Source organism: Bos grunniens, chromosome 3 (assembly GCF_055505025.1).
Source record: "Bos grunniens cultivar Pamir isolate PY7600 chromosome 3, Bosgru_T2T1.0, whole genome shotgun sequence".
NCBI lineage: Eukaryota > Metazoa > Chordata > Mammalia > Artiodactyla > Bovidae > Bos > Bos grunniens.
In genome coordinates this window covers 26,240,002-26,264,573 of record NC_141167.1, presented here as the reverse complement: position 1 = coordinate 26,264,573, position 24,572 = coordinate 26,240,002, and the positions used below count along the sequence as shown (strand labels likewise).

Sequence of the window (24,572 nt, the reverse complement as noted above, 5' to 3'; positions counted from 1 at the left end):
GAGAGTTTTACTTCTTCTTTTCCAATTTGGATTCCTTTTATTTCTTTTTCTGCTCTGATTGCTGTGGCCAAAACTTCCAAAACTATGTTGAATAGTAGTGGTAAGAGTGGGCACCCTTGTCTTGTTCCTGACTTTAGGGGAAATGCTTTCAATTTTTCACCATTGAGGATAATGTTTGCTGTGGGTTTGTCATATATAGCTTTTATTATGTTGAGGTATGTTCCTTCTATTCCTGCTTTCTGGAGAGTTTTTATCATAAATGGATGTGGAACTTTGTCAAAGGCTTTCTCTGCATCTATTGACATAATCATATGGTTTTTATTTTTCAATTTGTTAATGTAGTGTATTACATTGATTGATTTGTGGATATTGAAGAATCCTTGCATCCCTGGGATAAAGCCTACTTGGTGATGGTGTATGATCTTTGTAATGTGTTGTTGGATTCTGTTTGCTAGAATTTTGTTGAGGATTTTTGCATCTATGTTCATCAGTGATATTGGCCTGTAGTTTTCTTTTTTTGTGGCATCTTTGTCAGGTTTTGGTATTAGGGTGATGGCCTCATAGAACGAGTTTGGAAGTTTACCTTCCTCTGCAATTTTCTGGAAGAGTTTGAGTAGGATAGGTGTTAGCTCTTCTCTAAATTTTTGGTAGAATTCAGCTGTGAAGCCATCTGGACCTGGGCTTTTGTTTGCTGGAAGATTTCTGATTACAGTTTCAATTTCCGTGCTTGTGATGGGTCTGTTAAGATTTTCTATTTCTTCCTGGTCCAGTTTTGGAAAGTTGTACTTTTCTAAGAATTTGTCCATTTCTTCCTCGTTGTCCATTTTATTGGCATATAATTGCTGATGGTAGTCTCTTATGATCCTTTGTATTTCTGTGTTGTCTGTTGTGATCTCTCCATTTTCATTTCTAATTTTATTGATTTAATTTTTCTCCCTTTGTTTCTTGATAAGTCTGGCTAATGGTTTGTCAATTTTATCTCATTAGACTTTTCAAAGAGAACAAGGTATATACCTATGATACAAAGTAACACTTTAATAAAGAAGCAAATGTATTAGGTTCTGAAGAAATACTCAGTTTTTTCTATCACTACAGTGTGAAAAGTGCTTTAAATGTATAGTTCTTTTTATTTCTCATTTGTAATGACAAGAATTTGGTTAGGATGCTTTGGTTACAGTAACAGAAACAAAACTCTACTAAATGCAAAAAGGGTAATTTATTAAAGAATTATAAGGATACTTCACCAAAGCTAAAAAAACAAAACAGTTAAAAACAGGCCTCAGTGATCGTGGCTAGTAACAGAAATCAAATCTGCTAGCTTAAGCAAAAAGGGGAATTTAGAATTAAGATATGAGGGTGCCTTACTAAGCCAAGGGCAGGATTCAAGAAGGGCTGGAATAAGGGAATGGAGCACTGTTAAGAAAGCCAGGGATCACATTCTTCTGATCTCTCCTCTCTGTTCTTCACTTTGCAAATACTTCACTGCTCTTTTACTGCAGATTTGCTGTCCTTTTCTGCCTAAACCACAGAGTGGGACACGGCAACCCATAGCTCTCCAATTTATGTCTCCTCTATTCCAGAGATTAGTCAAAACAAGGCTAGAATCTGTTGTCTCTAACCCCAAATTTCTAGGGAAGCTTTAGAATCTTATCAAAATTAGAGATGACTTTCTTCTCTGGGATAGGCAATAAGATAGAAGTTGGTAGAAAACCAAGAAATAGAGACCAAATTTTTTTTTACCATTCTTTACAAACCTCTAACTAAAATAGCTTATTTTATTTAGGAATGGATGTAGAGAGATATAGAGAGATATTCTCACAATCCAATCAACAAATATGACCAGATGCTTCAAAAGAGAGAGGTGTTCTAATCTTTTTTAATATCCTCTCTAAGAGAGAAGTGATGGGCCTGTATAATGCTACTACCATATTTGAGACAAGTTTCCTTTCATTTATTGTAATAGACATGATTTATCTCTTGGGAAGATATGCACAAGTCCCAGTATGAGTGTTTTAAGCACAAAAAGTAATGATATATTTCATTGTTTTTCTCAAGAGAAAGAAAAACAGGGCCTAATTACATGAAGAGTATTTATGAGAAAGAAAAAATGATTAATTATGGGGTAGGTGTCAAAAATTCCTTGGAGCCATAAATTGAAATTTGACCAAGGATTTCTCAGACTAGAGAGAAATTCTGGTTCATCCTAGCTTGAGTCAGGTACTTATGAACATAACCGCTTATATCTTCATCATAGTGGGGTAAGGGTCAGAGGGTCATTCTGAGAAACAGACATAGGATAGGGCAAAGAAAATTATTTTCTGTATTTTTCAGTGTTCCAGGCTCCCCTAGAGGAGCAAAGTTATATTGCTTATGAAAATCATGGCATAATAAGATTTAAATGGTAGGTGATTTATGTATTTAAAAATCAGAATAGCTGATGGAAGTATTCTGCCCAGTCTTACCCACACTGAAATAAAACTGAAAATGTCAGAGGTATAAAGAAACGCTGCAAATGCTTTATTTAAAATGTATCTGTGCTGAGGATTTCTTAAAGTATTCTCCTATGTGTTAAAATACATTTGTATTATCTATTATATCCTTTGATGAGATACAAGGAGTTAAACTTAATGTTTATGATATCACTGTACTTCTTCCTGTAATTTTGTTTCTACAAATAATTGGAAAGGGAAGTAGGACCACTCTATGGTAAAGAACAAAAGAAATAATATTAGCATGGACATGTTAAGAGACTCAGAAGCTGGTAATTCAGTTTTAACTTTACATGATTTCAGGGTACACAAAGTTTCAAAAGAAAAAAGTCATTCAGTATTATGTTGAAGGTTTTGTATTTCAACCTCTGTATTTCTTCGCGTAAATATTTCCTTAAGGTTATCATCTTTTTGATCATCACGAAGTGTCATATTTAGTACATTTTCAGTACATTGTTCTAATGGAATGGTTGTCAAGTATGAAAATACTTTTTCCACTAGAGGCTCCCCGAGAAAAGGCATCGAAGGGCTCTTTTTCATTTGAGAATCATCAGAATACCAGTCATCAGCTATTTCTACACTTTGGCTGTAATAAAAATCAGATGGTAATGTTGATAAGCTTAAGGTAACACTGCTGGGATTTGTTGCCGAGCTAGACTCTGAGGGGTCACAAATGACTTTTTTCGTTGCAAGGCAGAAATCATCTTTAGAATAACCATTATTTGCTGTAAAACAAAACAAAACAAAACAAAACAGATTTACTATGAATATTGCATATTCATGAGACAAATCTTAATATAAGGATAATGTTACTTTCTAAAATTCAAACTCTTTTTAGGGTTTTTAGGAACAGAATAATGCAACAGTGAAAATTCTAAGTTGCTATCAATATCTACACAATGTTAAATATTTAATGGGGAATCAGCAATATTTTCATGATAGACCAGAGTAGAAAAATCTATTCTAAATAAAATTGACCTGTCTTAACAGAAGAAGATTCTAAACAGGCTAGAAAGCTCAGTTCTGGACTGTCCCTTAAAATCAGAGATGGCAGATAGTTTAACTATTTAGGGCTAAATATTATCTTATTTAAAAAATAAATTGTGGCTCAGGAAACTCAAACAGAGGCTTTGTATCAACTAGAGGGGTGGGATGTGGAGGGAGATGGCAGGGAGGTTCAAAAGGGAGGGGATATATGTATAGCTATGGCTGATTCATGTTGAGGTTTGACAGAAAACAACAAAATTCTGTAAAGCAATTATCTTTCAATTAAAAAAAGAAAAGTAAGAGAAAAATAATAAATTTTAAAATATCTCCTTAAGCAGATAAATTGGGGCTTCCCTGTGGCTCAGATGGTAAAGAATCCGCCTGCAATATGGGAGACTCGGGTTTGATCCCTGGGTGGGGAAGATCCCCTGGAGAAGGGAATGACTATCCACTTCAGTATTCTTGCCTGGAGAATTCCATGGACAGAGGAGCCTTGAAGCCTATAGTTCATAGGGTCAAAGCAGCTAAATTACAAAATGTTTGTCCACCATGGGATCAAACTGGCTTTATACTAATTAAAGTAACAACTAAATTAACATTCATATATAATGCCTTAGAATTTGCACAGCAGTTTGATATACTTCCAGATCTCATTTATCCTTTCAATCTTTCAATTACTACTCAAGGTAGTTATCAACCTTTTTCACAAAAGATATTACTGAGACTGAGACTTAGAGAAATGAGTCACCAAAACCAGATACAAAACGGACTTTGTTCTAGATCTGTGTTACTGTAAGTCCCATGCTTCTCCCATTACATTATTTATGCTGTACAGTTGCAAATAAAAATGTTAAGTTTTAGAAAATATCACATTTACAAAATATCTTAAAACAACATCTTTTATGATATTTTACATAGTTTTGATGTGAATATGTAACATTAATTTTAAAGCTGTTTTAAATACCTTATTACATTCTATATTCTGCATTTCTAAACTTATGTAGGACAGTAAGGCTTTGAGGTACTAAGTCAATATCTAAAGGGTTACAAAATGCTCATGCTTTTGACTCTCCATCATGTCTCTATGGCACTGACTCTGATACCTTTGGGTATAAATAAGGGACAAAAAAAAATTAAAATTTCACATTTTAAGATAGGACATTGCAAATTTTGTTTTCTAAAAAAATGCTCATTCATATACTAATAAATAGATATTTCCCTTGAGTTTTCATGATTTTAAAAATATTTAGATATCTAGTATATATTTAAGATAGCCTCTCGATTCTTTAAAATGTGAATTGCTAAAAGTTGATTATGACTTATTCTAATAAACTGTTGAGAAAAAGTACCTTTTATACAAGCTGTTTCTTTTTTTCTTTGCTCCTCCTACATAAAAAATATTATTTGTATTTTAAAAATAGTTTTTAAATAATTACTTGATATATACTTATGTGATAATATATGTTAACATCATAACAAAATTTTGATAAAATCATATTTTTTCCATGATATGAATTTATCTCACCAAACTATATTGACAGGAAAGAAAATGTGTTGAGGTATCATCCGAAAAGAATGTGAATTGGCTCAAGAAGGCAGTCTCCAGGATAGGGAATGAAGGGTGAAATAGAGTTCAACAGGATTATTTCTCTCTATTCTCACCAACTTAGAGTTGCTTGGTTAGAACTAGTGATGACAAAAAAAAGTAATTACAATTCCTAGACTTACTCATCCTATTAACTAATAACAACAAAAAAGTAAATTCTGGCTGAAAGCTTTTATAAAAATGCTATTATTTTGAAGCCAATAAAACATCTGATAAAACAACACATTTCAGATATGTTCTGGAAAGTGTAGTGGTGTAGTAGTTCTCAAACTTAGGGTATCAGAATCATCCAGTGTGTTTATTAAAAATGCTGTTTCTTAGACATAATATCAGACCACTAAAACAGATTATCGGGCAGTAGGGATTACGAGTATCTATTGTAAACCACTCCATAAGCGATCTGATTCAGTTTTTCCTTAGACTACTAGATAAATGATGAGCTAATGCACAGAGTGTTTGGTATGCAGTGGGTGAAGACAGAGAGACAAGACTGTCTCGTGTTACAGGGGAACAGTGTTGATACTCTGTGCTGATCTTCAGTGTTCTGTTTGCCAAAAAGGCTTGATTAGGAGATACACACACACACACATGGAATATACATATAGATGGGATAACACATAAGCACTTTTTTTGGAGTCTACTTTACTTTTTGATCATTTTTACCTTTTATTAATACAAATGTCAGTATAGGCTCCTGACTTACCTTGCCTGGATCTAGGATCAAGTCAATTTTCCCACACGGGCCTGCATAAACTGCAGGCTTAAATCAAATCCCTTACAATTATACAGTGGAAGTGACAAATAGACTCAAGGAATTAGATCTGACAGACAGAGTGCCTGAAGAACTATGGATGAAGGTTCGTGACACTGTACAGGAGGCAGGGCTCAAGATCATCCCCCAGAAAAAGAAATGCAAAAAGGCAAATTTGTTGTGTGAGAGGGCCTTACAAATAGTTGAGAAAAGAAGAGAAGTGAAAGGCAAAGGAGAAAAAGAAAAATACATACATTTGAATGCAGAGTTCCAAAGAATAGCATGGAGAGATAAGAAACAATAGAATGGGAAAGACTAGAGATATCTTTTAAAAAATTAGAGATACCAAGGGAAAATTTCATGCAAAGATGGGCTCCATAAAGGACAGAAATGGTACGGACCTAACAGAAGCAGAAGACATTAAGAAGAGCTGACAAGAATACATAAAAGAACTGTAGAAAAAAGATCTTCATGACCCAGATAATCACAATGGTGTGATCACTCACCTAGAGCCAGATATCCTGAAATGCAGTCAAGTGGGCGTTAGGAAGCATCAATATGAACAAAGCTAGTGGAGGTGATGGAATTCCAGTTGAGCTATTTCAAATCTTAAAAGATGATGCTGTGAAAGTGTTGCACTCAATATGTCAGCAAATTTGGAAAGCTCAGCAGTAGCCACAGGACTGGAAAAGGTCAGTTTTCATTTCAATCCCAAAGAAAGACAATGCTAAAGAAAGTTTAAACTACTGCACAATTGTACTCATCTCACACGCTAGTAAAGTAATGCTCAAAATTCTCCAAGCCAGGCTTCAGCAGTATGTGAACTGTGAATTTCCAGATGTTCAAGCTAGATTTAGAAAAGGCAGAGGAACCAGAGATCAAATTTCTAACATCTGTTGGATCATCAAAAAAGCAAGAGAGTTCCAGAAAAACATCTACTTCTGCTTTATTGACTATGCAAAAGCCTTTGACTGTGTGGATCACAATAAACTGTGGAAAACTCTTAAAGAGATGGGAATACCAGGCCACCTTACCTGTCTCTTGAGAAATCTGTATGCAGGTCAAGAAGCAACAGTTAGAAATGAACATGGAACAACAGACTGGTCCCAAATAGGGAAAGAAGTACATCAGGGCTGTATACTGTCACCCTGCTTATTTAACTTATATGCAGAGTATATCATGAGACATGCCAGGCTGGATGAAGCACAAGTTGGGATCAAGATTGCCAGGAGAGATATCAATAAGCTCAGATATGCAGATGACATCACCCTTATGGCAGAAAGTGAAGAACTAAAGAGCCTCTTGATGAAACTGAAAGAAAAGAGTGAAAAAGTTGGCTTAAAGCTCAACATTCAGAAAACTAGGATTATGGCATCTGGTCCCATCACTTCATGGTAAACAGATGGGGAATAGGTGGAAACAGTGGCAGACTTTATTTTGGGGGGCTCCTAAATCACTGCTGATGGTGAGTGCAGCTATGAAATTAAAAGACGCTTGCTCCTTAAGAAAAGTTATGACCAACCTAGACAGTATATTCAAAAGCAGAGACATTACTTTTCCAACAAAGGTCTGTCTAGTCAAAGCTATGGTTTTTCCAGTAGTCATGTATGGATGCGAGAGTTGGATGATAAAGAAAGCTGAGCACTGAAGAACTGATGGTCTTGAACTGTGGTTTTGGAGAAGACTCTCGAGAGTCCCTTGGACCACAAGGAGATCCAACCAGTCCATCCTAAAGGAAATCAGTCCTGAATATTCATTGGAAGGACTGACGATGAAGCCGAAACTCCAATACTTTGGGCACCTGATGCGAAGAACTGACTCATTGGAAAAGACCCTGATGCTGGGAAAGATTGAAAGCAGGAGGAGAAGGGGACCATAGAGGATGAGATGGTTGGATGGCATCACTGACTCGATGGACAAGAGTTTGAGCAAGCTCCAGGAGTTGGTGATGCACAGGGAAGCCTGGTGCACTGCTGTCCATGGGGTCGCAAAGAGTCAGATACGACTGAGTGACTGAACTGACTGATATTAATAGGTATAATTTTTCTAGAGGGCAATTTAACAAATCCTCTTCTAGAAAATTATTATGCCAGGTAAATAATTTTGGATTTACATTAATACCCAGTTACCAGAATTTTCATCACAACACAGTTTAGCATTTTTAAAGTCTACAATGTAAAATTCTAAGAGTAAGGAAATATTTAAATATATAAGGATATATAGATATTAGTAAAATGAGTATTCTTTCAAAAATGATATGATAGATCAGAAGTAAGTAAAGACTCAAAAAATGATGGGGATATATAAAAAAGACAGAGGAATAATCTTGAACAAGTGGCTCACTGGTTAAATTTAGGAAAACTTGAGCAACAAATTAATGATAGTGATGGATTATAATCTGCTAAATAAAATAGAAATCCATGAATCTATACTGACAATAAAGCAGAAATAGATGTTTTTCTGGCACTCTCTTGCTTTTTTGATGATCCAGCAAATGTTGGCAATTTGATATCTGGTTCCTCTGCCTTTTCTAAATCTAGCTTGAACATCTGGAAGTTCATGGTTTATATATTGCTTAAGCCTGGCTTGGAGAATTTTGAGCATTACTTTACTAGCGTGTGAGATGAGTGCAATTGTGTGGTAGTTTGAGCATTCTTTGGCATTGCCTTTCTTTGGGATTGGAATGAAAACTGACCTTTTCCAGTCCTGTGGCCACTGCTGAGTTTTCCAAATTTGCTGGCATATTGAGTGCAGCACTTTCACAGCATCATCTTTTAGGATTTGAAATAGCTCAACTGGAATTCCATCACTTCCACTAGCTTTGTCCATAGTGATACTTCCTAAGGCCCACTTGACTTCACATTCCAGGATGTCTGGCTCTAGGTGAGTGATCACACCATCGTGATTATCTGGGTCATGAAGATCTTTTTTGTACAGTTCTTCTGTGTATTCTTGCCACCTTTTCTTAATATCTTCTGCTTCTGTTAGGTCCATACCATTTCTGTCCTTTATCGAGCCCGTCTTTGCATGAAATGTTCCCTTGATATCTATAATTTTCTTAGGAGATCTCTAGTCATCAGGTGGCCAAATTATTGGAGTTTCAGCTTTAGCATCAGTCCTTCCAATGAACATTCAGGGCTGATTTCCTTTAGGATTGACTGGTTTGATCTCCTTGCAGTCCAAGAGACAGATCAATTAGATGCACTGAAAACTGCAAAGCCTACAGCCGGCACTGGTTAACAACAACAACAACAAAAAAAGTGGAGCAACTTTGAGGAGATGTCCCATGTCCAAGGCAAAGGAGAAGCCCCAGCAAGATGGTAGGAGGGGCAAAATTGCATTTAGAGTCAAAACCCATACCTGCCAGAGATGCTCAGAGGGCTCAAACAAACCTTGTGCCCACCAGGATCCAGAGACTCCAGAGACTGAGACAGAACTGTGTTTGAGTGTCTCCTGTGGAGGTACGGGTCAGCAGTAGACTGCCACACAGGCAGGGACTCTGGGTCCAGCAGACTTGGGTATGGCATAAGCCCTCTTGGAGGAGGTCAGCATTAACCCCACCATAGAGCTGCCAGAACTTACACAGGACTGGGGAAATAGATTCTTGAAGGGAACAAACAGAACCTTGTGCATACCAGGACCCAGGAGAAAGGAGCAGTGACCCCACAAGAGACTGACCCAGACTTGCCCATGAGTGTCTAGGAGTCTCTGGTGGAGGTGTGAGCCGGTGGTGGCCTGCTGCAGGGTTAGGGGCACTGAATGTAGTAGTGCAAGCATGGGACCTTTTGAAGGAAGTCACAATTATCTTCTTTATCTAAGCAAAAATGGCTGTCTGAGGAGGCATTACAAATAGCTATGAAAAGAAGAGAAGCAAAAAGCAAAGGAGAAAAGGAAAGATATACCCATTTGAATGCAGAGTTCCAAAGAACAGCAAGGAGAGATAAGAATGCCTTCCTCAGTGATCAGTGCAAAGAAATAGAGAAAAACAATAGATTGGGACAGACTAGAGGTCTCTTCAAGAAAATTAGAGATACCAAGGGAACATTTCATGCAAAGATGGGCTCAATAAAGGACAGAAATGGTATGGACCTAACAGAAGCAGAAGATATTAAGAAGACGTGGCAAGAATACGCAGAAGAGCTATATAAAAAAGATCTTCATGACCCAGATAATTACAATGGTGTGATCACTCACCTAGAGCCAGACATCCTGAAATGTGAAGTCAAGTGGGCATTAGGAAGCATCACTATGAACAAAGCTAGTGGAGGTGACAGAATTCCAGTTGAGCTATTTCAAATCCTAAAAAATGATGCTGTGAAAGTGTTGCACTCAATATGCCAGCAAATTTGGAAAACTCAGCAGTGGCCACAGGACTGGAAAAGGTCAGCTTTCATGCCAATCCCACAGAAAGGCAATGCCAAAGATCATTCAAACTACCACACAATTGCACTCATCTCACATGCTAGCAAACTAATGCTCAAAATTCTCCAAGCCAGGCTTCAATAGTATGTGAATCATGAACTTCCAGATGTTCAAGTTGGTTTTAGAAAAGGCAGAGCAACCAGAGATCAAATTGCCAACATCTGCTGGATCATCAAAAAAGCAAGAGAGTTCCAGAAAAACATCTATTTCTGCTTTATTGACTATGCCAAAACCTTTGATTGTGGATCACAACAAATGGTGGAAAATTCTTAAAGAGATGGGAAAACCAGACCACCTTACCTGTCTCTTGATAAATCTGTACGCAGGTCAGGAAGCAACAATTAAAACTGGATGTGGGACAACATACTGGTTCCAAATAGGAAAAGGAGTATGTCAAGGCTGCATATTATCACCCTGCTTATTTAGCTTATATGCAGAGTACATCATGAGAAATGCTGGGCTGGATGAAGCACAAGCTGGAATCAAGATTGCCAGGAGAAATATCAATAACCCCAGATATGCAGATGACACCACCTTTATGGCAGAAAGTGAAGAAGAACTAAAGAGCCTCTTGATGAAAGTGAAAGAGGAGAGTGAAAAGGTTGGCTTAAAACTCAACATCCAGAAAACTAAGATCATGGCATCTGGTCCCATCACTTCATGGCAAATAGATGGGGAAAATAATGGGAATAGCGAGAGACTTTAGGTTTTTTTTGGCTCCAAAATCACTACAGATGGTGACTGTAGTCATGAAGTTAAAAGACGCTTGCTCCTTGGAAGAAAAGTTATGACCAACCTAGACAGCATATTAAAAAGCAGAGACATTACTTTACCAACAAAGGTCTGTCTAGTCAAAGCTATGGTTTTTCTAGTAGTCATGTATGGATGTGAGAGTTGGATGATTAAGAAAGCTGAGTGCCGAAGAATTGATGCTTTTGAACTATGGTGTTGGAGAAGACTCTTGAGAGTCCCTTGGACTGCAAGGAGATCCAACCAGTCCATTCTGAAGGAAATCAGTCCTGAATATTCATTGGAAGGACTGATGATGAAGCTGAAACTCCAATACTTTGGGTACCTGATGTGAAGAACGGACTCATTTGAAAAGACCCTGATGCTCGGAAAGATTGAGGGTAGGAGGAGAAGGGTTCGACAGAGGATGAGATGGCTGGATGGCATCACCAACTCAATGGACAATGAGTTTGAGTAAACTCCGGGAGTTGGTGATAGACAGGGAGGCCTGGTGTGCTGCAGCCCATGGGCTCGCAAAGAGTCGTATATGCCTGAGTGACTGAACTAACTAACTAACTACAGTCAGCACTGGTCACCAAAAAAGGAACCAATTCTTCTCCACAATAACATCCATCTGCATATCATATAACCAATGCTTCAAAAGTAGCTGTGTGTTTTCTGGGATCAACCATCTCCTTGGAAAACTTACTGCATCTCATGCAAAAAACTTGGCCTCCATTCTGTGCTTCTGTGTGAGTTTCAGGAACAATACTCAGGCAGAGGGTCCTCTGTGGTTAGGGGAGCCCTGAATTTGGATAAGATTTCACTTGAATATTCATTGGCTCTAGTAATTTGGTTAAAGTAGGAGAAGACTCTTAATTCCAAGGGGTCAAATATCCTCCTTGAAACAAAAATGGAAAAGATTAACTAACTCATGGAAAGAATTTTGTGATAAACCTAATATCCTGGGACTACTTTTGTAATAGTACTTTCTTTTCTCATCACTCATTTCCCCTTTGTGTGTCTTGAATAATATCATTTTTAAAGATTTAATAAAGATTTCTCTGTCAGCAAACCTCCCCCCCCACCAAAAAAATTAGAATGAATTGGGCTACAAAGGTTTGCCTCATCCGCCACATTCACCTGATCTCTTGCTAACTGATTACCACTTCTTCAAGCATCTTGATGACTTTTTGCAGGGAAAAATGCTTCCACAACCAGCAGGAGGCAGAAAATACTTTTCAAGTTTGTTGAATCCCAAAGCATGGATTTTTGCAAGACAGGAATAAACAAACTTATCTCTCATTGGCAAAAATGTGTTGATTTTAATGGTTCTTATTTTGATTAATAAAGAGCTGTTTGAGCCTAGTTATAATGATTTAAAATTCACATCTGAAACTACAACTACTTTTTCACCAATCTAGTATAAACAACTCAAACATCTTTCAACTGATAAATGGATAAACAAAATATGATATAGTCATACAATGGAATATTATTCAGCCATGAAAAAGAATAAAATACTGATATATGTAATAACAAGGATGGACTTTGAAAACATTATGCCAAATGAAAAGGTCGATACAAGAGACCATATATTGCATATTTATAAGAAATTCCAGAACAGACAAATCTATAAATATAGAAAGTAGACTAGTATTTGTCTAGGCCTAGGAGGATTGGAGGAAAATGGAGGGTCAGTGATTGCTAAGGGTATGGGGTTTCTTTTAGAGGTGATAAAAGTATTTTAAATTGATTGTGAAGGCTGTTCTACAACTCTGTGAATATCTAAAAATTTCTGAAGTATACACTTTAAAAAGGCAAATTATACATTATGTGAACTATACCAGTAAAGCTGTTAAATATAAAACAAAACAGCCTAAAGCTAAGAAACTTTTAGAAGAAAATTTAGAAGCAAATTCTTGTGACCTAGGGTTAGGCTAAGAGTTCTTGGTTATGACACTAAAGGCATGATCCAAAAATGAAAAATGTATAACTCAACAACAAAAAGGCAAACAACCCAATTTAAAAATGAGTAGAAGGCCTAAACAGACATTTCACCAAAGAAAAAATAAAGGTGGCTAGTAGGCACATGAAAAGATGCTCAACATTGCTAATATTAGAGAAATGCAAATCAACTACAGTGAGGTACCATCTCACGCCAATCAGAAAGGCCATCATTAAAAAGTCTACAATAACATGCTGGAGAGGATATAGAGAAAAGGTAACCCTCCACTACACTGTTGGTGGGGATGTGAGTTGGTACAACCACTGTAGAAAGCAGTATGAAAGTTTCTCAAAAAACTAAAAGAGAATTACCATATGATCCAGCAATCACACTCCTGGGCATATATTCAGACAAAACTATGGTTCAAAAAAGTATATACACCCCTATGTTCATAGCAGCACTATTCACAACAGTCAAAATATGAAAACAACTTAAATGTCCAATGACAGATGAATGGATAAAGATGCCATGGTACATACATACAATGGAATACTACTCAGTCATAAAAATAATGAAATAATACCATCTGCAACAACATGGATGCAACTAGAGATTATCATACTGAGTGAAGCAAGTCAGAAAGAGAAAGACAAATACTATAAGATAACATTTCTATGTGGAATCTAAAATATGACACAAGTGAACCTATGAAACAAAAACATAACCACAGACATACGGAACACACTAGTGGTTGCCAAAGGGGAGGAATTATGAGGGAGGGATGGTATGGGAGGTTGGGGTTAGCAGAGGTAAGCTTTCATACATAGAAGAGATAAACAAGGTCTTCTTGTATAGCACAGAGAACTATATTCAATATACTATGATAAACCACAATGGAAAAAATATATTAAAAAGAATGTGTATATATGCATAAGTAAATCATTTTGCTATGATTTCCTAGGTGGTGCAGTAGTAAAGAATCCACCTGCCAATGCAGGAGATGAAAGAGATGTGGGTTCAATCCCCGGATTAGGAAGATCCCCTGGAGTAGGAAATGGTGACCCACTCTGGTATTCTGGCCTGAAAAATTCCATGGACAGAGAAGCTTGGCAGGATGCAGTTCATACGGTCTCAAAGAGTCAGAGAGTACAGAGAGACTGAGCACACACACACACACAAATATATATAACTAAATTACCTTTCTGTATAGCAGTAATTGAAACAGCACTGTAAATCAACCATCCTTCAATAAAAACAAAGCAAAAAGGGAAAATAGATAAATAAAATCTTATGCTTTGCAAACTTCTCTGTTGACAAGATGAAAGCACAATCATCAACTGGGGGAAAATATTTGTAAATCACATATCTGACAAAAGAGACTTGTATACAGAATACACACTGTAAATTAATCAGAAAGATAATCCAATTAGAAAATGCACAAGAAAGCTGAAGAGACACTTCACCAAGAAGATACATGATGGCAAGTAAAAATATGAAAAGCTGTTCAACATCACTGCCCATTAAAGAAATAAAAATGAAAATCACTAAACATATTTAAATGGGCTTCCCCTGATGGCTCAGTGAGTAAAGAATCCATCTGTAATGCAGGATACACAGGAGACATGGGTTTGATCTCTGGGTCAAGAAGATGTCCTGGAGGAGGAAATGGCAACCCACTCCAGAGTTCTTAACTGGAAAATTCCATGGACAGAGGAACCCAGCAGGATATACTCTATGGGGCTGCAAAGAGTTGAACATGACTGAGGAAATGGCATACACACAAACAAATTTAAATGGCTAACATTTAAAATGCTGCTAAGTATCAAATGATTATGAGGATGTGGAAACATGATTCTCTTACACATTATTGGTGGGTATATAATATGTTACCATCTGCAAGTCAGTCTGGGAATTTCTTTTAAAAGTAAACATATTGGGACTTCCTTGGTGGTCTAAAGGTGGAGAAGCTGCCTGCCAATGCAGGGGACTTGATTTGATCCCTGGTCTGGGAAGATTCCACATGCCACAGGGCAACTAAGTCTGTGCACCACAACTAACTGAGCCTGCCCGCCCTACATCCTGTGCTCTGCTACAAAGAGAAGCCACTGCAGGGAGAAGTCCATGCACAGCAACTAGAGAATACCCTCAGCTCACTGCAACTAGACAAAGCCCATGCAAAGCAACAAAGACCCAGCACAGCCAAAAAAAAAAAAGCACACACTTACTGCATGATCCGGCAACTGCATTCCTGGGAATTTATTCTAGAGGAACTGAAACTAATGTTTTCAGAAAAGCCTGTACACAAACAATCATGGCATGCTTATCTTATAATAGTTCATAACTAGAAACAAATCAAATACTCCCCAGTGGTTAAATGGTTAAGCAAACTGTGGTATACCCACACAATGTTATACTACTCAGCAATTAAAAAAGAAAAAATATTGATACATGCAATGCTATGGAGGGATCTTAAGGGCATTATGCTATGTGATGAAAACCCAAGCTCAAAAAGCCATAAAGCTATTGGATTCCATTTATATAAAATTCTAGAAATGAGGCAATTAGAGAGATGGAGGACAGAATCAGAGGTTAAGGAAAAGGAGGGAGGATGTGACAATAAAGGCTAGTATGAAGGAGTTTCTTCATGGCAATGTAACAGTTCTGTATGTTGACTGTCATGGTGGTTATACAAATCTATATATATGATAAAATGTCATAGAAATATATGCAAAAGCAACAAAGAGTAAGTACATGCAAAAATTGGTAAACTTTGAGTTAGGTCTGCAATCTAAATTTCCTGGTTTTGATAATACATACTTAAAAGTATACTTTTCATGAAGCATACTTATGTAAGGTGTTATCATTGGGCAAGTGGGTGATGGGTATATAGGGCATCTTTCTAATTTTTTTGCAACTTTTGATTTTCAATTCAGAATAAGATAAAACAAATCAATTGTATTTATATTTGCTAACAACAAAAATAGGGAAATAAAACATTTAAATCAATACTACTTACCATAGCATAAAAATATCTATAAATAGGGCTTCTCTGGAGACTCAGTGGTAAAGAATCCACCTGCCAAAGCAGGAGAGATGGGTTTGATCCCTCGTCTGGGAAGATCTCATATGCTGCAGAGCAACTAACCCTGTGCACCACAACTACTGAGCCTGTGCTCTACAGCCTGGGAACCACAATTATTAAGCTTATGTGCCTCAACTACTGAAGCCCACATGTCCTAGGGCCTGTGCTCCACAAGAAGAGAAGCCACTGCAATGAAAAGCCCATGCACCACAATGAACAGCAATCCCTCTTGCCACACCTAGAGAAAAGCCCACACAGTAATGAAGACCCAGTGCAGCCAAAAATAAATAAAATTGTATTAAAAATACCTATACTTACAGAAAAGGAGTTCGTCAAGGCTGTATATTGTCACCCTGTTTATTTAACTTATATGCAGAGTACATCATGAGAAACACTGGACTGGAAGAAACACAAGCCGGAATCAAGATTGCTGGGAGAAATATCAATAACCTCAGATATGCAGAGGACACCACCCTTATGGCAGAAAGTAAAGAGGAACTAAAAAGCCTCTTAATGAAAGTGAAAGTGGAGAGTGAAAAAGTTGGCTTTAAGCTCAACATTCAGAAAACGAAGATCATGGCATCCGGTCCCATCATGTCATGGGAAATAGATGGGGAAACAGTGGAAACAGTGTCAGACTTTGTTTTTCTGGGCTCCAAAATCACTACAGATGGTGACTGCAGCCATGAAATTAAAAGACGCTTACTCCTTGGAAGGAAAGTTATGACCAACCTAGATAGCATATTCAAAAGCAGAGACATTACTTTGCCAACAAAGGTTCGTCTAGTCAAGGCTATGGTTTTTCCTGTGGTCATGTATGGATGTGAGAGTTGGACTGTGAAGAAGGCTGAGCGCCAAAGAATTGATGCTTTTGAACTGTGGTGTTGGAGAAGACTCTTGAGAGTCCCTTGGACTGCAGGGAGTCCAACCAGTCCATTCTGAAGGAGATCAGCCCTGGGATTTCTTTGGAAGGAATGATGCTAAAGCTGAAACTCCAGTACTTTGGCCACCTCATGTGAAGAGTTGACTCATTGGAAAAGACTCTGATGCTGGGAGGGATTGGGGGCAAGAGGAGAAAGGGACGACAGAGGATGAGATGGCTGGATGGCATCACTGTCTCGATGGACGTGAGTCTGAGTGAACTCCGGGAGTTGGTGATGGACAGGGAGGCCTGGCGTGCTGCAATTCATGGGGTCTCAAAGCGTCGGACACGACTGAGCAACTGACGTCATCTGATACTTACAAATAACTCTAAAACAAATGTGAAGGACTTCTATACTGAAAACAATGAACTAAAATAAAATTATAGCTCAATAAATCAAATTAATAACTTTAAAGAAGTCAACAAGAATAATATCCTCATAGATTAGAAGAATCAATAATATTCAGTTCACTTCAGTTCAGTTGCTCAGTCGTGTCCAACTCTTTGCGACCCCATGAATCGCAGCACGCCAGGCCTCCCTGTCCATCACCAACTCCCAGAGTTCACTCAGACCCACGTCCATCTAGTCAGTGATGCCATCCAGCCATCTCATCCTCTGTTGTCCCCTTCCCCTCCTGCCCCCAATCCCTCCCAGCATCAGAGTCTTTTCCAATGAGTCAACTCTTCACATGAGGTGGCCAAAGTACTGGAGTTTCAGCTTTAGCATCATTCCTTCCAATCTCCTTGCAGTCCAAGGGACTCTCAGAGTCTTCTCCAACACCACAGTTCAAAAGCATCAATTCTTTGGTGCTCAGTCTTCTTCACAGTCCAATGTATGGATGTGAGAGTCCACACTCTCACATCCATACATGACCACAGGAAAAACCATAGCCTTAACTAGACGGACCTTTGTTGGCAAAGTAATGTCTCTGCTTTTGAATATGCTATCTAGGTTGGTTATAACTTTCCTTCCAAGGAGTAAGCGTCTTTTAATTTCATGGCTGCAGTCACCATCTGCAGTGATTTTGGAGCCCAAAGAATAAAGTCTGCCACTGTTTCCACTGTTTTCCCATCTATCCATTCTTCCTAAGTTGACTTATAGATTCAATGCCAGTCCAATAAAAATTCAAGCAGGACTTTTTAAAGAACTAAATAAGCTGCTTTCTAAATTTTATGGTAAAACAACACACCTAGAGTAGTCAAAATATTCTTGAACAAAGAAAAACAAAGTTGGAGGATTTACTACACTTGATTCCATGACATAACACCACAGTAATCAAGACAGAAGAATATTGTTTAAGAACAAATAGCTCTGTAAAAAGAATATAGAGTTCAACAAATAAACCAATACATATACAGTAGATTGATTTTCATTCAAAGTGGCTAATTAGTTCAATGGGGAAAGAACGTCTTTTTAACAAAATTTTCTGGAACAATTGGATATGCAACTTGACCTGTACTTCACAGACCTAAACATAAAACCAACACTATACAGCTAAGACAAATATAGACTATTTTTGCAAACTTAGAAATGTAGATATTTATTAGACAGATACAAATGTCTTTTAAAAGAAAAAAATCATAGTCTCAATCAACATTGAAAATTTCTGCCTACCAACTGATATCATTTTAAAAATGAACAGATAAGCTACAATCTGGAAAAAAAAATTCACAACATATATATCTTATAACAGACTAATTCCAAATTGTATTAAGAACTCCTAGAAGTCATTATTTAAAAAACAAACAAACAAAATCAATCTTTAAAAATGACCAAAAACTTAAATTGGCAAGTCACACACAAAAAATATGCAACTGGCTAATGAACACATGAAAAGGTGCTCAACATCTTTGCTTATCAGAAAAATATAGATTAATAGCATATGGAAATGCCATTCCACACCTGCTAAAATAGCAAAATTAAAAATAAAACACTAGTAACACTAAATGTTCACAAGGATGTGGAGAAACTGGAACATCTGCTTATTGTTGATGGGAGTGAAATAAGTTATAACCACTTTGGAAGCTGTTGGCAGTTTCTTATAAGGATATATATATGACTACTCAAGCCACACTGATTTCCATGCCAGGTATTTTTCCAAGAAAAATACCAAAAGTTTTTACTAAAAGTACACAAATATTTACAGCAGCCTTACTCATACTAGTCAAAACTGAAAAAACTCAAATGTCCCTCACTAAGAATACATAAACATGTTATTATATAATCATACAATGGAATTGTTGTTCAGTCGCTAAGTTGTGTCCAACTCTTTGTGATCCCATGGATTGACTGCAGCACACCAGGCTTCCCTGTCCTTCACTGTCTCCCATAGTTTGCTCAAATTCACGTCCACTGAGTCAGTGATGCTATCTAACCTTCATCTGCTGCCCCTTTCTCCTTTTGCCTTCAATCTTGTCCAGCCTAAGAATCTTTTTCAATGAATCAGCTCTTTGCATCAGGTGGCCAAAGTACAATAGAACACTACTTACCAATAGAAAGAACAAAGTTTTAACATATAAATTAACATAGATGAATCCTAAAAAATTGTATTAAGTGAAAGCCATATGTAAAAGGTATATATTATACAATTCCATTTGCATGAAATCCAGACACAGATTAAAACTAAACTTTGCTGATAAAAATGAGAAAGTGCTTGCATGGAATGGTTAGAAGAACTGACTGGAATGGGACATATGCTAACTTTTTCAGGTGATAAAAATATTCCGTACCTTGTTTTTAGTGTTGTTTAAATGCATATACAATAGTGGAACACCTAAGGTCTTGCATTCTATTGCAGGTAATTATACATCAATAAAATATTTTAAAAATCATATCAAATTTGACTTCAGTGGTATTCTTCCCCCCAAAATCCATAACTCTAGTATAATAATGAGAAAAATATCAGATAAATCCAAATTAAGGAACACTGTACAAAATACACGACAGTGCTATTCAGAGGGAGAGGGTGGGGAGATTTGGGAGAAAGGCATTGAAACATGTATAATATCATGTATGAAACGAGTCACCAGTCCAGGTTCAATGCACGATACTGGATGCTTGGGGCTGGTGCACTGGGATGACCCAGAGGGAGGGTATGGGGAGGGAGGAGGGAGGAGGGTTCAGGATGGGGAGCATGGGTATACCTGTGGCAGATTCATTTTGATGTTTGGCAAAACTAATACAATATTGTAAAGTTTAAAAATAAAATAAAATTTAAAAAAAAAAGAAGGAAAGATGTAGATATAGTCACAGAGTGGAAGAAATTAAAGACAAATGCAGTGTGTTATCCTGGATTAGGTCTTGAAGGAGCAAAAGGAAATTCATGTAAAAGCTGGTGAAACCAAAATAAAGTCTGGAGCTTGGTTACTAGTGATGTATCAATGTTGGTTTCTTCAGTTCAGTTCAGTTCAGTTGCTCAGTCGTGTCCAACTCTTTGAGACCCCATGGACTGCAGCACACCAGGCTTCCCTGTCCATCACCAACTCCCAGAGCCTACTCAAACTCATGTCCATCACACTGGTTTCTTAGTTTTGACAAAAATATAACAGCAAAAATATTTTTAACATGATGAGAAATAGGTAAAGTACAAGACAATTCTATACTGTATTACTTCTGTCACTTTCCTATAAATTGAAAACCATTCCAAAATACTTTACTTAAAAACCATATAATATTTCTAGCCAATAAGTAAAAAAAAAAAAAAACATATCATAAAAACATAAAAAATGTTTTCCAATAATAAAAACTAGTATAGGCCAGGAAAGGATTGGACTGGGAGTTTAGAATTAGCAGATGCAAACTGGTATATACAGAATGGGTAAACAGCAAACTCCTACTGTATAGCACAGGAAACTATGCTCAGTATCCTGTGATAAATGATAATGCAAAAGAATATGAAAAAGAATGTGTATATACACACACACACATACATATGTATAACTGAGTCACTTTGATGTACAGTAGTAATAAATATAACACTATAATTCAACTATACTTCAATGAAAAATGAACTTTAAAAAAAGCTAGTATAAGATGTGCAAGATTTTATAAATTGATCTAAAATTGCACTACAGTTTCCCTCAAAACCCCAAAAGAATATTGGTAAGTGCTACTAGGCAGTTGAGCAAACATAAGAGAAAAAGTGAAATTGGGTTGCTATTTATACCAAACAGAGAAATAAATTCTAGATTGGTTAAAGATCTATGTAGTCAGAGTATAAAACTCTTAGATGACAACACAGAAGAGTATCTTTATGACTCTGCAGTAGGGAAAGAAATAAATAATAAAGGAAAGGGTTGAGAAATTAGTTTACATTAAAAGTTAAAGTATATTTTGTTCATCAAAACACACCATCAAATAGTGAAAACAAAAACAGAATCAGACTCAGAGACATAGAAACAAACTTATGGCTACCAAAGGGGAAAAGTTGAGGGGGTAGGGAGGAGGGATGAATTAAGAGTACGGGATTGGAAACTGGTGTGGAGATCATAAAGGTGGTAAGTCAGGGGGGTAGTGGTGGGGAGGCTGTCCTAAGATGGCAGATAAATAGGACAGGGAGACCACTTTCTCACCCAAATTCATTGAAAGATCATTTGAACGCTGAGCAAATTCCACAAAACAACTTCTGAATGCTGGTGGAGGACACCAGTCACCCAGAAAGGCAGCCCATTGTCTTCAAAAGATGTTTTATCATTGGTGCAGCATGGATGGAGAAGTTTTGAGGCCACTGTAAGAATAAGACTGAAAGCCAGAGGCAGGAGGCTTAAATCCAAAACTTGAGAACACCAGAAAACTCCTGACTCCAGGGAACATTAATCAACAAGAACTCATCCAAAAGCCTCCATACGTACACTGAAACCAAGCTCCACCCACGAGCCAACAAGTTTCAGAGCAAGACATACAGAACTAATTCTTGAACAACGCAGGAACATAACCCTAAGCATTAAAATACAGATGGCCAAAAGTCATACCAAACTCATAGACACCTCAAAACTCACTACTGGACACTTCATTGCACTCCAGAGAGAAGAGATCCAGAACCACCCACCAGAACACTGACACAAACTGCCCTAACCAGGAAACCTTGACAAGCCACTCATCTAACCCCACCCACAGGGACGAACTTCCACAAGAAAAAGGAACCACAAACTTCCAGCCTACAGAAAGGCCACCCCAAACACAGCAATCTAAACAAGATGAAAGGGCAGATAAATATTCAGCAGGTAAAACAACATGATAAATGCCCACCAAACCAAACAAAAGAGGACAAGATAGGGAGTCTACCTGAAAAAGAATTCAGAATAATGATAGTAAAAATGATCCAAAATCTTGAAAACAAAATGGAGTTACAGATAAATAGTCTGGAGACAAGGATTGAGAAGATGCAAGAAATGTTTAACAAAGACCTAGAAGAAATAAAAAAGAGATAATGAATAATGCAATAACATTATTCATTAATAATGAGATCAAAAACACTCTGGAGGGAACCAACAGTAGAATAACTGAGGCAAAAGATAGGATAAATGAGGTGGAAGAAAGAATGGTGGAAATAAATGAAGCAGAGAGGAAAAAAGAAAAAAGAATGAAAAGAAATGAGGACAACCTCAGAGACCTCTGGGACAATGTCAAAGGCCCCAACATTCGAATCATATTAGTCCCAGAAGAAGAAGACAAAAAGAAAGGCCATGAGAAAATACTTGAGGAGATAATAGTTGAAAACTTCCCTAAAATGGGGAAGGAAATAGCCACCCAAGTCCAAGAAACCCAGAGAGTCCCAAACAGGGTAAACCCAAGGTGAAACACCCCAAGAAACATATTAATCAAATTCATGAAGCTCAAATACAAATATTAAAAGCAGCAAGGGAAAAAGAACAAATAACATACAAGGGGATTCCCATAAGGATAACAGCTGATCTTTCAATAGAAACTCTTCAGGCCAGAAGGGAATGGCAGGACATACTTAAAGTGGTGAAAGAGAAAAAACTAAAACCCAGATTACTGTACCCAGCAAGGATCTCATTCAAATATGAAGGAGAAATCAAAAGCTTTACAGACAAGCAAAAACTGAGGGGAATTCAGCACCACCAAACCAGCTCTTCAGCAAATGCTAAATGATCTTCTCTAAATAGGAAACACAGAAAAGGTGTATTAACTCGAACCCAAGACAACAAAGCAAATGGCAACAAGATCATACTTATCAATAATTACCTTAAATGTAAATGGGTTGAATGCCCCAACCAAAAGACAAAGATTCACTGAATGGACACAAAAATGAGACCTTTATATATGCTGTCTACAAGAGACCCACCTCAAACCAAGGGACACATACAGATTGAAAGTGAAGGGCTAGAAAAAGATATTTCATGCAAATGGAGACCAAAAGAAAACAGGAGTGGCAATACTCATATCAGATAAAATAGACTTTGAAATAAAAGCTGTAAAAAGAGACAAAGAAGGACACTACATAATGATCAAAGGATCAATCCAAGAAGAAGATATAACAATTATTAATATATATGCACCCAATATAGGAGCACTGCAATATGTAAGGCAAATGCTAACAAGTGTGAAAGGGGAAGTTAACAGTAATACAATAATAGTAGGAGACTGTAATACCCCACTCACACCTCTGGATAGATCAATTAAACAGAAAATTAGCAAGGAAACACAAACTTTAAATGATACAATGGATCGGTTAGACCTAATTGATATCTATAGGACATTTCACATCAAAACAATGAACTTCAACTTTTTCTCAAGTGCACATGGAACCTTCTCCAGGATAGATCACATCCTGGGCCATAAATCTAGCCTTGGTAAATTAAAAAAAAAAAAAATGAAATCATTCCAAGAATCTTTTCTGACCACAATGCAATAAGATTAGATGTCAATTACAGAAGAAAAACTATTAAAAATTCCAACATATAGAGGCTGACCAACACACTGCTGAATAACCAAAAAATCACAGAAGAAATCAAAAAAGAAATACAAATATGCATAGAAAAGAATGAAAATGAAAACACAACAATCCAAAAACTATGGGACACTGTAAAAGCAGTGATAAGGGGAAGGTTCATAGCAATACAGGCTTACCTCAAGAAACAAGAAAAAAGTCAAATAAATAACCTATCTCTACACCTAAAGCAACTTGAAAAGGAAGAAATAAAGAACCCCAGGTTTAGTAGAAGGAAAGAAATCTTAAAAATTAGGGCAGAAACAAATGCAAAAGAAACAAAAGAGACCATAGCAAAAATTAACAAAGCCAAAAGCTGGTTCTTTGATAAGATAAACAAAATTGACAAACCATTAGCCAGACTCATCAACAAAATTAGAAGTGAAAATGGAGAGATCACAACAGACAACATAGAAATACAAAGGATATAAGAGACTACTATCAGCAACTCCATGCCAATAAAAAGGACAACTTGGAAGAAATGGACAAATTCATAGAAAAGTACTCTTTCCAAAACTGAACCAGGAAGAAATGGAAAACCTTAACAGACCCATCACAAGCACGGAAACTGAAACTGTAATCAGAAATCTTTCAGCAAACAAAAGCCCAGGTCCAGATGGCTTCACAGGTGAATTCTACCAAAAATTTAGAGAAGAGCTAACACCTATCCTACTCAAACTCTT

The 24,572-nt window shown here is 37.1% G+C and overlaps 1 protein-coding gene across 1 annotated transcript in view; it reads right to left on the bottom strand.

Annotated features, from left to right (window-relative positions):
• Positions 1 to 2,494: 2,494 nt before the first annotated feature.
• C3H1orf185 (chromosome 3 C1orf185 homolog) overlaps positions 2,495 to 24,572 on the bottom strand; it is a 45,048-nt gene continuing 22,970 nt past the window's right edge. Inside the window, exons 4-5 of the mRNA XM_086387609.1 lie at positions 4,826 to 4,862; positions 2,495 to 3,214 (exon numbers count right to left, since the gene is read on the bottom strand). Of these exons, the coding sequence (XP_086243735.1) occupies positions 2,820 to 3,214; positions 4,826 to 4,862 (432 nt within the window). The 3' untranslated portion in view covers positions 2,495 to 2,819. The remainder of the gene's footprint in view (positions 3,215 to 4,825; positions 4,863 to 24,572) is intronic.